The sequence below is a fragment of the Salvelinus namaycush genome, chromosome 23, assembly GCF_016432855.1.
Source record: "Salvelinus namaycush isolate Seneca chromosome 23, SaNama_1.0, whole genome shotgun sequence".
Classification (NCBI taxonomy): domain Eukaryota; kingdom Metazoa; phylum Chordata; class Actinopteri; order Salmoniformes; family Salmonidae; genus Salvelinus; species Salvelinus namaycush.
The window spans coordinates 10,991,763-11,008,498 of record NC_052329.1 but is presented as its reverse complement, the minus strand read 5'-3'; the positions used below and the strand labels follow the sequence as shown (position 1 = coordinate 11,008,498).

At 44.7% G+C, this 16,736-nt stretch overlaps 1 protein-coding gene across 1 annotated transcript in view; it reads left to right on the top strand.

The window, feature by feature from the left end:
- Positions 1–16,736, top strand: part of LOC120018075 (SPRY domain-containing SOCS box protein 4-like) — a 57,397-nt gene that overhangs the window by 28,300 nt on the left and 12,361 nt on the right. Inside the window, exon 2 of the mRNA XM_038961040.1 lies at positions 10,175–11,044. Coding sequence (XP_038816968.1) covers positions 10,336–11,044 — 709 coding nt within the window. The 5' untranslated portion in view covers positions 10,175–10,335. The remainder of the gene's footprint in view (positions 1–10,174; positions 11,045–16,736) is intronic.

Below are 16,736 nucleotides of genomic sequence, written 5' to 3'. Positions count from 1 at the left end.
GCACATGAGATGGAGGGGAGGAACGGGAGGGAGGGAGGCACAACAATCTTGGCGCCAAGGGATAGCACGTGGCTGAGAGAAAGGCGCACTAAGGGGACAGATGATAAGATGTATGGGAACAAAGGGTTGCTAGCAAAGCCATGCACGGTTTTAAAATCCACTTAGAATCAGATAATCTGCTATTTATTAGCTCTATAACTCAGATTGTGTGCATGTGGAAAACTGCATGTCTGTGCATGTGTAGGTTCAAAGCTGCTGTAACTTGTTTGATCTTGTCTGCTATAATGCGCCTGCAAGGCATGTATGAGTCTCTGTGTGGCCTTGTATTGTCCGGCCAGTCTCTGTATTTACTATGCTAACAACGACACTGCCAACGCCAGCCAGTTAGTGGTGGCCTACATGCCAGCTCTTTTCACCTATACTAACAGAGGAGAGGTGTACCAGAATAACTAGCGATGTTCCTATTCCTCGGATTTCTCGACTTTGCTCGTCATCCCTGCCTCCTGTACCCATCTCTTCCCCCTTCCTGTCATCTCCCTCCTTTCCTCTCGCCTCTGTTCATCACTCCAGATTTCCTCCCTTAAGGCATGGACACTTCAAATTAAATCGAATGTTATTAGTCACATGCGACAAATACAACAGGTGTAGACTTTACAGTGAAATGCTTACTTACGAGCCCCTAACCAACAATGGCGTAAAAAAAAAAGTAAGAAATAAAAGTAACAAGTAATTAACTTCTCTGCGCTACGGATCCCTTTTACGGGATCATTTTCCTAAACAACCGCTGAATTGCAGGGCGCAAAATATTACAAAAAATATTTATAATCATGCAATCACAAGTGAAATATACCAAAACACAGCTTAGCTTGTTGTTAATCCACCTATCGTGTCAGATTTTGAAAATATGCTTTACAGAGAAAGAAATCCAAGCTTTTGTGAATGTATCAATCAATGCTAGAACAGCTAGCCCCAAATTAGCATGGTCACGAAAGTCCGAAAAGCAATAAAATTAATCGCTTACCTTTGATAATCTTCGGATGTTTGCACTCACGAGACTCCCAGTTACACAATAAATGTTCTTTTTGTTCGATACATATTACTTTTATAACAAAAAAACGCCATTTGGGTTGCGCGTTATGTTCAGAAAACCAAAGCCTCGTTCCGTTAGACGAAAATTCCAAAAAGTATCCGTAATGGTCGTAGAAACATGTCAAATGTTTTTTATAATCAATCCTCAGGTTGTTTTTAACAAACATAATCGATAATATTTCGACCGTAACCTATTCAATAAGAGAGAAAAAGAAAATGGAGAGCTACCCTCTCGCGCGCAGGAACTAATCAGAGGACACCTGACTAGTTTTGAAAAATCTTGCTCATTTTTCAAAATAAAAGCCTGAAACTATGTCTAAATCCTGGTCACAGCCTGAGGAAGCCATTGGAAAAGGAATCTGGTTGATACCCCTTTAAATGGAAGAAAGATGGGCCAGGAAACACAGATTAAAAATAAAAAAATCACTTCTGGGTTAGATTTCCTCAGGTTTTCGCCTGCAGAATCAGTTTTGTTATACTCACAGACAATATTTTGACAGTTTTGGAAACTTTGGAGTGTTTTCTATCCTAATCTGTAAATTATATGCATTTTCTACGATCTGGACCTGAGAAATAGTCCGTTTACCTTGGGAACGTTATTTAAAATAAAAATAAATAAAAAATCTGACACCTAGCGTCAAGAGGTTAAAGAGCAGCAGTAAAATAACAATAGTGAGACTATAGACAGGGGGGTACCGGTACAGAATCAATGTGTGGGGGCACCTGTTGAAGTAATATGTACATGTAGGTAGAGTTATTAAAGTGACTATGCATAGATGATAAGAGTAGCAGCTGTGTTAAAAGGAGGGGGGGGGGGGTACAATGCAAATAGTCTGGGTAGCCATTTGATTAGATGTTCAGGAGTCTTATGGCTTGTGGGTAGAAGCTGTTTAGAAGCCTCTTGGACCTAGACTTGGCACTCCGGTACCGCTTGCCATACAGTAACAGTCTATGACTAGGGTGGCTGGAGTCTTTGACAATTTTTAGGACCTTCCTCTGACACTGCCTGGTATAGAGGTCCTGGATGGCAGGAAGCTTGTCCCTGGTGATGTACTGGGCCGTACGCACTACCCTCTGTAGTGCCTTACGGTCGGAGGCCGAGCAGTTGCCATACCAGGCATTGATGCAACCAGTCAGGGTGCTCTCGATGGTGCAGCTGTATAACCTTTTTGAGGATCTGAGGACCTATGCCAAATCTTTTCATTCTCCTGAGGGGGCAATAGGTTTTGTTGTGCCCGCTTCACAACTGTTTTGGTGTGCTTGGACCATGTTAGTTAGTTAGTTATTTAGTTAGTTGGTGATGTGGACACCAAGGATCTTGAAGCTCTCAACCAGCTCCACTACAGCCACGTCGATGAGAATGGTGGCGTGCTCGGTCCTCTTTTTCCTGTAGTCCACAATCATCTCCTTTGTCTTGATCATGTTGAGGGAGAGGTTGTTGTCCTGGCACCACGCAGCCAGGTCTCAGCCTATAGGGAGGAGGTCAGTCTCGTCGTTGTCGGTGAGTGAACAGGGAGTACAGGAGGGGACTGAGCACGCACCCCTGAGGGGCCCCTGTGAGGATCCCTGGGAGGATCAGCGTGGTGGATGTGTTGTTACCTACCCTTATCACCTGGGGGTGGCCCGTTGGGATGTCCAGGATCCAGTTGCAGAGGGAGGCGTTTAGTCCCAGAGTCCTTAGCTTATTGATGAGCTTTGACGGCACTATGGTGTTGACCGCTGAGCAGTAGTCAATTAATAGCATTCTCATATAGGGGTTCCATTTGTCTAGGTGGGAAAGGGCAGTGTGGAGTGCAATAGAGATTGCATGATCTGTTAGGGCGGTATGTAAATTGGAGTGGGTCTAGGGTTTCTGGGATAATGGTGACGTGAGCCATGACCAGCCTTTCAAAGCACTTCATGGCTACAGACGTGAGTGCTACGGGTCGGTAGTCATTTAGGCAAGTTACCTTAGTGTTCTTGGGCATGGTGGTATGCTTAAAACATGTTGGTATTATAGACTTGGACAGGGAGAGGTTGAAAATGTCAGTGAAGATGCTTGCCAGTTGGTCAGCGCATGCTCGCAGTACACATCCTGGTAATCCGTCTGGCCCTGCGGCCTTGTGAATGTTGACCTGTTTACAGGTCTTACTCACATCGGCTGCAGAGAGTGTGATCACATAGTCTTCTGGAACAGCTGGTGCTCTCATGCACTTTCCGTGTTATTTGCCTCGAGCATAGAAGTAGTTTAGCTCGTCTGATAGTCTCGGCTGTGCTTCCCTTTGTAGTCTGTAATGGTTTGCAAGCCCTGCCACGTCCGACGAGCGTCAGAGCCAGTGTAGTACGATTCGATCTTAGTCCTGTATTGATGCTTTGCCCGCTTGATGGTTCGTCAGAGGGCATAGCAAGATTTCTCATTAGCTTCCGGGTTAGAGTCCCACTCCTTGAAAGCGGCAGCTCTACTAGCCTTTAGCTCAGTGCAGATGTTGCCTGTAATCCATGGCTACTGGTTGGGGTATGTACTAGAGGTCGACCGATTATGATTTTTCAACGCCGATACCGATTATTGGAGGACCAAAAAAGCCGATACCGATTTAATCGGCCTATTTATTTATTTGTAATAATGACAATTACAACAATACTGAATGAACACTTATTTTAACTTAATATAATACATCAATAAAATCAATTTAGCCTCAAGTAAATAATGAAACATGTTCAATTTGGTTTAAATAATGCAAAAACAAAGTGTTGGAGAAGAAAGTAAAAGTGCAATATGTGCTATGTAAGAAAGCTAACGTTTCAGTTCCTTGCTCAGAACATGAGAACATATGAAAACTGGTGGTTCCTTTTAACATGAGTCTTCAATATTCCCAGGTAAGAAGTTTTAGGTTGTAGTTATTATAGGAATTATAGGACTATTTCCCTCTATACCATTTGTATTTCATTAACCTTTGACTATTGGATGTTCTTATAGGCACTTTAGTATCGCAAGTGTAACAGTATAGCTTCCGTCCCTCTCCTCGCGCCTCCCTGGGCTCGAACCAGCAACACAAGGACAACAGCCACCATCGAAGCAGCGTTACCCATGCAGAGCAAGGGGAACAACTACTAGAAGGCTCAGAGCGAGTGATGTTTGAAACGCTATTAGCGCGCGCTAACTAGCTAGCCATTTCACTTCGGTTATAAACAGCGCAATGCTTGACGCACAACGAAGAGCTGCTGGCAAAACGCACGAAAGTGCTGTTTGAATGAATGTTTACGAGCCTGCTTCTGCCTACCACCGCTCAGTCAGATACTTAGATACTTGTATGCTTGTAGGCTCAGTCATATTATATGCAACGCAGGACACGCTAGATAATATCTAGTAATATCATCAACCATGTGTAGTTAACTAGTGGTTATGATTGATTGTTTTTTATAAGATAAGTTTAATGCTAGCTAGCAACTTACCTTGGCTTACTGCATTCGCGTAACAGGCAGTCTCCTTGTGGAGTGCAACAAGAGAGAGTCAGGTTGTTATTGCGTTGGATTAGTTAACTGTAAGGTTGCAAGATTGGATCCCCCGAGCTGACAAGGTGAAAATCTGTCATTCTGCCCCTGAACAAGGCAGTTAACCAACCGTTCCTAGGCCGTCATTGAAAATAAGAATGTGTTCTTAACTGACTTGCCTAGTTAAATAAAGGTACAAAAAAATAGATAATAATAATCGGCAAATCGGCGCCCAAAAATACCAATTTCCGATTGTTATGAAAACTTGAAATCGGCCCTAATTAATCTGCCATTCCGATTAATCGGTCGACCTCTAGTATGTACGCACGGTCTCTGTGGGAACGACATCATCGATGCACTTATTGATGAAGCAAATGACTGATGTGGTGTACTCTTCAATGCCATCAAAGGAATCCTGGGACATATTCCAGTCTGTGCTAGCAAAACAGACCTGTAGCTTTTCATCTGACCACTTTTTTTATTGATCGAGTCACTGGTGCTTCCTGCTTTTTAATTTTTTGCTTGTATGTCAGAATCAGGATAGATTTATGGTCAGATTTGCCAAATGGGGGATGAGGGAGCTGTATGCGTCTATGTGTGTGGAGTAAAGGTGGTCCAGTGGGGGGAAAATTTAAAAAATGTTTCTCTTTAGTTGCACATCTTAACTTTTCTAGGATATGTGGGACACTAACGTCCCACTTGGCCAAAAGCCAGTAAAAATGCAGAGCGCCAAATTCAAATATATTACTATAAAAATCGAACTTTCATGAAATCACACATGAAAGACACCAAATTAAAGCTACACTTGTTGTGAATCCAGCCAACATGTCTGATTTCAAAAAGGATTTATGGCGAAAACACACCAAACGATTATGTTAGGTCAGTACATAGCCACAGAAAAACACAGCCATTTTCCCAGCCAAAGAGAGATCAAATTAATCACTAACCTTTGATGATCTTCATCAGATGACACTCATAGGACTTCATGTTACACAATACTTGGGAAAAAGCCAGAGAAAATGCAGAGCGCCAAATTCAAATTAATTACTATAAAAATCAAACTTTCATTAAATCACACATGAAAGTTACCAAACTAAAGCTACACTGGTTGCGAATCCAGCCAACATGTCAGAATTCAAATAGGCTTTTCGGCGAAAGCAAACGATGCTATTATCTGAGGATAGCACAATAGTAAACAAAGACAGATAAGCATATTTCAACCCTGCAGGCGTGACACAACGCAGAAATAAAAATATAATTCATGCCTTACCTTTGACGAGCTTCTGTTGTTGGCACTCCAATATGTCCCATAAACATCACAAATGGTCCTTTTTGTTCGATTAATTCCGTCGATATATATCCAAAATGTCCATTTATTTGGCGCGTTTGATCCAGAAAAACACCGGTTCCAACTTGCACAAACGTGACTAAAAAATATCTCAAAGGTTACCTGTAAACTTTGCCAAAAATGTCAAACTACTTTTGTTATACAACTTTAGGTATTTTTTAACGTTAATAATCAATCAAATTGAAGACGGGATGATCTGTGTTCAATACAGGATTAAAACCAACTATAGCCAGCTTTCTGGTCACGCGCTTCTATCTAACAGGACACTTAATGTGACTCTTGTTCAAGATGGCCGTACTTCATTACACAAAGGAATAACCTCAACCAATTTCTCAAGACTGTTGACATCCAGTGGAAGTGGTAGGAACTGCAAGCAGGTCCCTTAGAAATCTGGTTTCCCAATAAACTCATTGAAAAGAGTGACCTCAAAAAAAAGAAATCTGAATGGTTTGTCCTCGGGGTTTCGCCTGCTAAATAAGTTCTGTTATACTCACAGACATGATTCAAACAGTTTTAGAAACGTCAGTGTTTTCTATCCAGATCTACTAACAATATGCATATCTTATCTTCTGGGGATGAGTAGCTGGCAGTTGAATTTGGGTATGCTTTTCATCCAAACGTGAAAATGCTGCCCCCTATCCTAGAGAAGGTAACATGCTGATAGAAATTTGGTAAGATAGATTTATGTTTCCCTGTATTAAAGTCCTCGGCTACTAAGAGCGCCGCCTCTGGGTGAGCGTTTTCTTGTTGGCTTATAGTGGAATACAGCTCATTCAGTGCGGTCTTAGTGCCAGCATCATTCTGTGGTGGTATGTAGACAGCTACAAAAAATGCAGATAAACTCTCTATGTAGATAGTGTGGTCTACAGCTTATCATGAGATACTCTACCTCAGGCGAGCAAAACCTTGAGACTTTCTTAGATATCGTGCACCAGCTGTTATTTACAAAAATACATAGTCTGCTGCCCCTTGTGTTACCAGACACCTCTGTTCTGTCCTGCCGATACAGCGTATAACCAGCCAGCTGTATGTTGATATTGTCGTCGTTCAGCCAGGACTCCGTGAAGCATAAGTTATTAGTTTAGAATGTCCCGTTGGTAGGATAATCTTCCGCGTAGGTCATCGATTTTATTTTGCAAAGATATCACGTTTGCTAGCAGAATGGAAGAAAGTGGGGGTTTATTCGATCGCCTACGAATTCTCTGGCCCCTTTATCTCCGCCTCTTCACGCAAATGACGGGATCTGGGCCTGTTCCCAGGAAAGCTGTATGTCATGGTGCTCGTCGGACTATGCCAGTCCGTGGTGAATAATCGCAGTTTGGATGTCCAGAAGTTATTTTCGGTCATAAGAGACGGTAGCAGCAACATTATGTACAAAATAAGTTACAAACAACGCAAAAAACACAATTGATTAGGAATACGTAAAACGCCAGCCTTGTTCTGCGGCGCCATCTTGCAGACTTAGCACCTCTGTTCAGAGTGCCAGCCGTAATTTATAAACCGATTTCTACATGTAGAATCGCACGAAAATGCTGGCAGTCAGACGCCCACCGGTGGGTGGTCCCTAGAACTAATGTTGAACGAACGGCAAATGAGCGGCAGATTGACATTTTGTTGCAGTGGGTTACACCCATCTCCTGCCTTGCAGCCATCTCATATCCTCCACAGCTCAAACTATATTGAAGAGGACAGAGGCCCAGATTAGTATAAACACCAGATGGTTTGGTGTGTGTGCCTTAACACACTGGCCACAGGGGTCAAGAGAACACTCACAACACACATACAGAGAGACATTACTTCACTCACTGGATGGAGAGACCGACACACACCAACAGCACATAGGCTCAGAAGTGTGTGCACGCGCATTGCTAATGCTATTGACATGTGACTGCAGACATCTTGGTAATGAAGTTGAGATCAGCAGGAGAGAATGTCACTCCTTTTCCATTCAATGTTTGTCATCTAATTGTCTGCCTTGATGTTTCTCCCCCCAGGGGTCATAAGATGACGAGTAGCTTCCCTCAGAAGAGACAAACCACTTAACCCGTCTTTAGCACTATCTCCGTCAGCAAGTGTCTGCATGTCATACAACACAGACAGTGTGATCAGTGAGTCTGTGGACCTCATTGCGTTATGCGTTGTGGTAAATAGGACTCTTGATTCCAGCTCATGGCACCATGAGTCATTTATGGACTTATAAATGAATGAATATGTAATCAAAATCAAATCACATTTTATTGGTCACATACCCGTGTTTAGCAGATGTTATTGCGGATGTGGCGAAATGCTTGTGTTTCTGGTGCCAACAGTGCAGTAATATCTAACAAGTATTGTCTAACAATTTCACAATAAATACAAATCTAATGTAAATGGAAGACATTTTTATTTGTATAGAGACAGTGCAATGCAAATGAGGTTTGAAACACACTGTGTTACGAATCCCTTTGGCCCGACAGTCTAGGGGGGATGGTAATGGGACCCGTAACACAACTCATGCAAATTATAGTAGTGAAAACGTAACAGTGAGAACAAATAACACAGACAACTTAATTACCGTCAAACACTAAATGTTTATTTATAAACACACGGTAAATGGGGGGGGGGAAGCAGGAAAAGGGGCTGAGCGGGACCCAAGGAATGAAAGAATAATAATTCAAAAACACCCCTAAGCTAGACTAGCCTACTTCACAAACAGCTAACTAACTAACCAAAAATACAGGGGGGTGGTCCGCCCAGTTCTAACTAGTGTTTTTAACAATGTTTAACTACGGGTAGTGTAGCCCAAGGGCGACTTGTCTGGTTACCCCCTTTTCCCACCATCAAACAAACACTCAAACACCATAACCAAAACAATACTCACAGGTGGGGACAAAGTGACATGTAGCTGCAAAACACACAAGCGATCTACAGACAGAAGGCATGTTACAAAGAGATTGAGCTGGGGAGACAACAACTGACAGGGGTTTTAAACCAAGGGAAAGGGACTGTGATTGGGTAAGGGAAAAGGAGCAGGTGTCTTCCGATTAGCGACTGATTGATGACTGATTGGGGAATGATTATTGTCACCTGTGAGTAGGGGAGAAGGAGAGAAAAGAAATACACACAGGATACACACAGAACACTTGTATCCGTAACACACTGGCACGTGTGTATTGCTTCGCACAGACAGTAGTTTGTTTGTGTTATGTGGTTATTAAATCTGGACCTGGCTTGCCTCCTCTGCCTCACCACCTCTGTCTCCCCCTGGTGTTTGGGTTGAGTGTGACCGCTTCCCTCCATTGTGTCCCAGCAGCAGCTCAGCTCTCTCAGGGAGGTGCAGGTTGCCAGTTAAGTGTTCTCTCTCTCTGTTCTCTATAAGTGGAGTAGGTCTCTTTCCTCAAACAGGGAGGGAGTATTTGAAACAGGACATTTTGGAACAGCTGGGAAACGGGTGAAAGTCAGTGGGTTTATGGGAAATGTAGTGGCAGGGTGACTGTGCCAGAGATAGTCATGTAAAATCTGTGGCACGGTAACTGACTGTTTTGACATCTTTGTGGAATGATTTCTTAAATCTTTTTGGTCTTGTTTAGTCTCCACCCAGAGGAATGTTAGTGTTCAGTCTAGAATATCCTTCCTTTTTAAGAACACACAAAGGCCTTTTCATTGTGTGCATGTGAATGACCCCACGTTTGTCATGGTGTGTTTCGATATACAATGTTTGGTCTTCTCTGTTCAGTATCTGGTAAGTGTGTGATTGATTGAGTGACTACGTTTATGGGGTGGTTGGGCAGTCTCCTCTTGTTTGGTGTGTAGTTTGTGAAAGTTCATGTCTGGTTTGACACTGACTGACACATAGACACAATCTATAGCAGTGGTGCCCTTGGAGTGTGAGGCTGCTAACTGAGGAGGTAGAAGAGGAATGTTAGTGGAAGAGAAGAGTTCATCCTCCTTTTTTGTTGCTCAGATGTTCCCCCTCTTCTTCCAGAGGGCTGGTAGGAACCACAGGGCAACCGGAGGCTGTTTCAGACTGGTACATCTTTCTTTCGTGTCTTCCTCCCCTCCCCCTCTACTCTTTTGACACGCTGTGTTTTTATTTTGGGTGAAGAAAGCCTTTTGCAGCTGCTTTAGCCTGTCTGTTTGAGAATAACATTTCGATATGTGAGGAAAGGGGCCTTTCAATTTTTTGTTGTTGTCTTCGCACAGCTGCTGTGTGTAACATGAGTTTGGGAAAGTGAGAATATGTCATGATGAAGTCAAGTAATGTTTTCCTCTTTGTCTCTCCTCTAGTTGCGAGTTTCCTCTGACAGTGGACTGAGTGTCTCTGTGAGCGTCTCTCAACCTGGGACGACTGCTCTTCTGGCCACAGCGTCCATGAGGTAACGGCGGGAAGCCCCATACCACCCTCGCTCCGCCCTCCATCCCCCTCTCCCTCCATCCCCTCTGCAGCGATGGGTCAGAAGATCTCAGGCAGCATCAAGTCAGTGGACGCACGGGGTGAGCCTTCATACCGGCCGGTCCGCCGTGAGCTGCGGGGTCCAGACTTCTGCCGGCCTCCTCGTCTGGACCTGCTTCTGGACATGCCCCCTGCGACCTCTGACCTGCAGCTCCACCACGCCTGGAACCCCGAAGACCGCTCGCTCAACGTCTTTGTCAAGGAGGACGACAAGCTGACCTTCCACCGCCACCCGGTGGCCCAGAGCACCGACTGCATCCGTGGCCAGGTGGGCTACACACGGGGGCTCCATGTCTGGCGGATCCATTGGCCTGCGAGACAACGAGGAACACACGCTGTTGTAGGGGTGGGCACGGCTGACGCTCTTCTACACTCTGTGGGTTACACGGCCTTGGTGGGTTCTGACTGTGAGTCGTGGGGTTGGGACTTGGGCCGGAACAGACTCTACCACGACAGTAAGAACCGGCCGGCCTCCACCTCGGCACCAACATACCCGTGTTTCCTGGAGGCAGACGAGTCATTTGTTCTGCCAGATGCCCTGCTGGTGGTGCTGGACATAGACGAGGGCACGCTCAGCTTCATGGTGGACGGCCAGTACCTGGGCGTGGCCTTCAGAGGGTTAAAGGGCAAGAGGCTGTACCCCATCGTCAGCGCCGTGTGGGGACACTGTGAGGTCTCCATCCGCTACGTTAATGGACTGGATCGTAAGTCAATGTCCTTATGCCTTGACAGTGGGAATCCTCTCTCTCTCTCTCTCTCTCTCTCTCTCTCTCTCTCTCTCTGGCTGTTTTGCCTTCTGTTTGTTCTGTCTACATTATATTGTGGGGTTTGCTGTAGTCTGTGCTGTGGTTTTGCATACCTCAGTCAGCATAGCATACTCCGACAAGGCTATGTATTCTCTAATACTGTAGCTCAAAGCAACTATAATATCAGCAAGTCAATGCTGCATTATGCCTTGATGGCGCTCACTTTCCTTTCTCTCTGGCTCTTGTTTAGAAAACAATAAAGCACAATGTCAAAACCCAGTGACTCATACACCCATACTCTCCCCATCTCTCTGAATATAAAACCAAGTTGGAGCGCTCGCTTTTCATTGTTTACTGTGTAGATGAGGGGAGGGAGGCGTCTGTAGGAAATGTTGAACAGCACAATTATGTTGTGTTTGGAGCTGGGGCTTATTTTAGAAGTGCTGAGGCAGCCTCTCGCCCAGGGGAGATCTCTGATGAATCGACATGCGCCGAGCACATGAATATGACCAGTGGGAGGGATGGAAAAATGGAGGGACAGAGCTGGAGGAAGAAAAGAGAATGGGGGAAAGGGAGGGAGTGAGATGAAGTGATGAAGGTTAATAATAATAAATTAAACTTATAGCGCTTTTCATTACAATTTCAAAGCACTTTAAGCAACAACAAAACAAAAAAATGCAATTTTGTAAAACAGTAGATGGACTGTCATGGCAGGCAGGGTAGTTAGTTAATGGCTAGAGTAGAGGCAGTTCAGAGATGAAATGGAGGGGTGTCACATCCAGGGGGTTTCAGATTGGTCCAGAGCCGTTCATCAGGGCGCCCTTGCTGTCGCTGATGCAGCGCTTCTCAGTAGTACTCTCTGAAGTCAGACTCCATGGGTAGAACAACTCCACTACCGATGTGTAGCACCCACCTGGGTGAAACTACGACACCCAGGAAGGTGTCAGAGAAGCACACTGCACATCGGTCCAGAATAGTCCTCCCTGAAGCTGACAACTGCTGAAAAAGGTAGAAGGAGAAAGAGATGTGGATTTAATCATCTGTGTGTCTGTCAGTCAGTCATGGGTTTTGGACATAATGGACTGGAGACGAGGTTAGTCCCAGAGACTGTCTGAATAATACTGTAGTAGTGACAGTCTGAGCATGGAGATGCTGTATACCAGTGGTGGCTTACCCTCCTCCTGCAGACCTCCTGGATACTGAGATTCTACCAATCAGCTGCTCATCAGGACCTAGATTAGCTGCATCAGCTGTGTTGGAGCAGGAGCTAGTGTTGGCCACTGGTCTCTGTCAATCTACAGCCTCCAGTACACTAATCAGTGGCATGTCAGTACAGCGAGACTAGCTGATAGTGTTTTATACTTCAGACTGCCTGGGTTGACTGTATACAGTTCTGTGTGGAGTGACTGCCTCTGCTACTGTGGAGAGAAAGTGGGGGAGGGCCTGCTGGTGTGTTTCTCGGCTCTGATCTATAAAAATATGTCTTTACCCATAGTAAGCTTACCCATAAGCTCTCTGTCAACCCCCCCCCCCCCCCCCCCCTTAGACGGTCAGACATTAACTACATTTTCATGGCTGCAAGCCAGGTATTTGTGTGTGAGTTCACGGAAGGGAGCCAGGAGTGGAGTAATTCTAGAGGCAGTCCCAGTGTTTCGCGGAGCTCAATGTCTCGCCTTGCGAAGGAAGGTGTGTGTGTTGTGCCCCATACAGTCACCCTCTGTTGCATGGTTTTCTTGTCTCTATCTCAAAGACCAACACACTGGGCTGTTTGTGTGGAACATGTGACATTAATGCATTATTCTATAGCCCATTGGAACACAAGCCCTATTCTTCATCAACTTGTTTACTTTCAAGAGGACAAAGGAGGGGTTTTAGTGTTGGTTTATTATAGGGCATGGGGTTGTCTCACTCTCCCCCCTTCTATTTCTCTCTACCCTTTTTCTCAATTTCCCTCACAATATCCCTCTATTTCTCCTTCTCTCTCTCCCCTCTGCTGTGTTTTCCCAAACTAAATGAAGATGGAGGAAAGTTAAGGGAATGTAGTTTTATAATGTAAGAGAAGCTAATGGAAGCAGCTTCTGAAAAATAACTCTGTCCACCCCATGTCCCTGCTCTGTCACAACTCTGTAGCCTCATTATGTAGGGATCCTGTGTGTGTCATCTGCTCTCTGCACTGATGTTAATAGTATGTATTTGTTCTGTAGGAATGCTCCAGAGGAAAGCATGGTATATTATAAATTGGGTAGTTTGGGTACTGGATGCTGTTATGGCTGAAACAGCACTTCAGCCGGAGGTATATCAGACAATAAACCACTGGTCTGATGCATGAATTCTATTTATCTTAGTAATCAGTTTCTAATAGTAATAAGGCACCTCAGGGGTTTGTGTCTGAGAACAGCCCTTACCACACCCCCTCTGGCCTTATTGCTTAATTATGCTTTGGAAATGGGGCACACGCACAGGAAAATGCAGACAGTAAATGAGTATGCATACTCTGAGATGCCAGGCATTGGCTCGTATTCCCCAAGGTAGCTTCTCTATGTTTCTGTTTTAGACGCACTGTGGTAAAGGAGTCTTCTCTTTCTCTTGCAATAAAACCGCATGAAGAGAGAGCTGTTCCTCCACTTTTCCATCACTTTCTCAAATTGTCCCTTAACACAGTTAATGCAATTCTCTGATCCTGTCTTTCTCAGCGAGCACATAGTTTCTTCTCCACACGACTTTCACACTGATAGAAGCTTTATCGATTTATTTAGTGTTTCTGTTGCTCCCTAAAGCCTGTAAATAGAAAACAATAGGAGAGTGGAGATCAGGCTGTCCTGCTAGCTTTTTTCTAATAGCACTGTTCTTCTCTGTTACAAATGCACACCATTTCATGCTGGCTCTTTTACTCGCTCTCTCCCCCGATATCTCTTTCTCACTCACTCCCACTCTTTCGTTTACCCTCAAATCCCTGCTTCAATATTTACACTTCTGATCATGGAAGGGAGTTGCCGTAGAAACCGTTTAGCTGAATGGGGAGAGACGGTACAGCAAGTGCTGGCTTGGGGAGGGAGATTTAGGCTGGGGATGGTGTGTTGGCTGGGACTGGATCATCTTGGCTGTGAATGGAGGCTCCTCTTGTTTTTAAACCATGAAACTCTGCTGTAAGTCTCCTGATAGTGTGGAGAATAGATTCACAGACAGTGAGTACGTTTACATGAACACTAATAATTCGATATTAAACTGATTATGTCAGCAGGCCGAGTATGGTAATTAGAGGTAGACCGATTATGATTTTTCAACGCCGGTACCGATTATTGGAGGACCCAAAAAAGCCGATACCGATTAATTGGCCTATTTATTTATTTGTAATAATGACAATCAAATAAAATCAAATCAAGTTTATTTTATATAGCCCTTCGTACATCAGCTAATATCTCGAAGTGCTGTACAGAAACCCAGCCTAAAACCCCAAACAGCAAGCAATGCAGGTGTAGAAGCACGGTGGCTAGGAAAAACTCCCTAGAAAGGCCAAAACCTAGGAAGAAACCTAGAGAGGAACCAGGCTATGAGGGGTGGCCAGTCCTCTTCTGGCTGTGCCGGGTGGAGATTATAACAGAACATGGCCAAGATGTTCAAAATGTTCATAAGTGACAAGCATGGTCAAATAATAATCAGGAATAAATGTCAGTTGGCTTTTCATAGCCGATCATTAAGAGTTGAAAGCAGCAGGTCTGGGACAGGTAGGGGTTCCATAACCGCAGGCAGAACAGTTGAAACTGGAACAGCAGCAAGGCCAGGTGGACTGGGGACAGCAAGGAGTCATCATGCCCGGTAGTCCTGACGTATGGTCCTAGGGCTCAGGTTCTCAGAGAGAAGGAAAGAGAGAAGGAGAGAATTAGAGAGAGCATACTTAAATTCACACAGGACACTGGATAAGACAGGAGAAGTACTCCAGATATAACCAACTGACCCTAGCCCCCCGACACATAAACTACTGCAGCATAAATACTGGAGGCTGAGACAGGAGGGGTCAGGAGACACTGTGGCCCCATCGGATGATACCCCCGGACAGGGCCAAACAGGAAGGATATAACCCCACCCACTTTGCCAAAGCACAGCCCCCGCACCACTAGGGGGATATCTTCAACCACCAACTTACAATCCTGAGACAAGGCCGAGTATAGCCCACAAAGATCTCTACCACAGCACAAACCAAGGGGGGGGGGGGGGCGCCAACCCAGACAGGAAGATCACGTCAGTAACTCAACCCACTCAAGTGACGCACCCCTCCTAGGGACGGCATGAAAGAGCACCAGTAAGCCAGTGACTCAGCCCCTGTAATAGGGTTAGAGGCAGAGAATCCCAGTGGAGAGAGGGGAGCCGGCCAGGCAGAGACAGCAAGGGCGGTTCCTTGCTCCAGAGCCTTTCCGTTCACCTTCACACTCCTGGGCCAGACTACACTCAATCATATGACCTACTGAAGAGATAAGTCTTCAGTAAAGACTTAAAGGTTGAGACCGAGTCTGCGTCTCTCACATGGGTAGGCAGACCGTTCCATAAAAATGGAGATCTATAGGAGAAAGCCCTGCCTCCAGCTGTTTGCTTAGAAATTCTAGGGACAATTAGGAGGCCTGCGTCTTGTGACCGTAGCGTACGTGTAGGTATGTACGGCAGGACCAACTCGGAAAGATAGGTAGGAGCAAGCCCATGTAACGCTTTATAGGTTAACAGTAAAACCTTGAAATCAGCCCTTGCCTTAACAGGAAGCCAGTGTAGGGAAGCTAGCACTGGAGTAATATGATCAAATTTCTTGGTTCTAGTCAGGATTCTATCAGCCGTATTTAGCACTAACTGAAGTTTATTTAGTGCTTTATCCGGGTAGCCGGAAAGTAGAGCATTGCAGTAGTCTAACCTAGAAGTAACAAATGCATGGATTAATTTTTCTGCATCATTTTTGGACAGAAAATTTCTGATTTTTGCAATGTTACGTAGATGGAAAAAAGCTGTCCTTGAAACAGTCTTGATATGTTCGTCAAAAGAGAGATCAGGGTCAAGAGTAACGCCGAGGTCCTTCACAGTTTTATTTGAGACGACTTTACAACCATCAAGATTAATTGTCAGATTTAACAGAAGATCTCTTTGTTTCTTGGGACCTAGAACAAGCATCTCTGTTTTGTCCGAGTTTAAAAGTAGAAAGTTTTCAGCCATCCACTTCCTTATGTCTGAAACACAGGCTTCTAGCGAGGGCAATTTTGGGGCTTCACCATGTTTCATTGAAATGTACAGCTGTGTGTCATCCGCATAGCAGTGAAAGTTAACATTATGTTTTCGAATAACATCCCCAAGAGGTAAAATATATAGTGAAAACAATAGTGGTCCTAAAACGGAACCTTGAGGAACACCGAAATGTACAGTTGATTTGTCAGAGGACAAACCATTCACAGAGACAAACTGATATCTTTCCGACAGATAAGATCTAAACCAGGCCAGAACTTGTCCGTGTAGACCAATTTGGGTTTCCAGTCTCTCCAAAAGAATGTGGTGATCGATGGTGTCAAAGGCAGCACTAAGGTCTAGTAGCACGAGGACAGATGCAGAGCCTCGGTCTGACGCCATTAAAAGGTCATTTACCACCTTCACAAGTGCAGTCTCAGTGCTATGATGG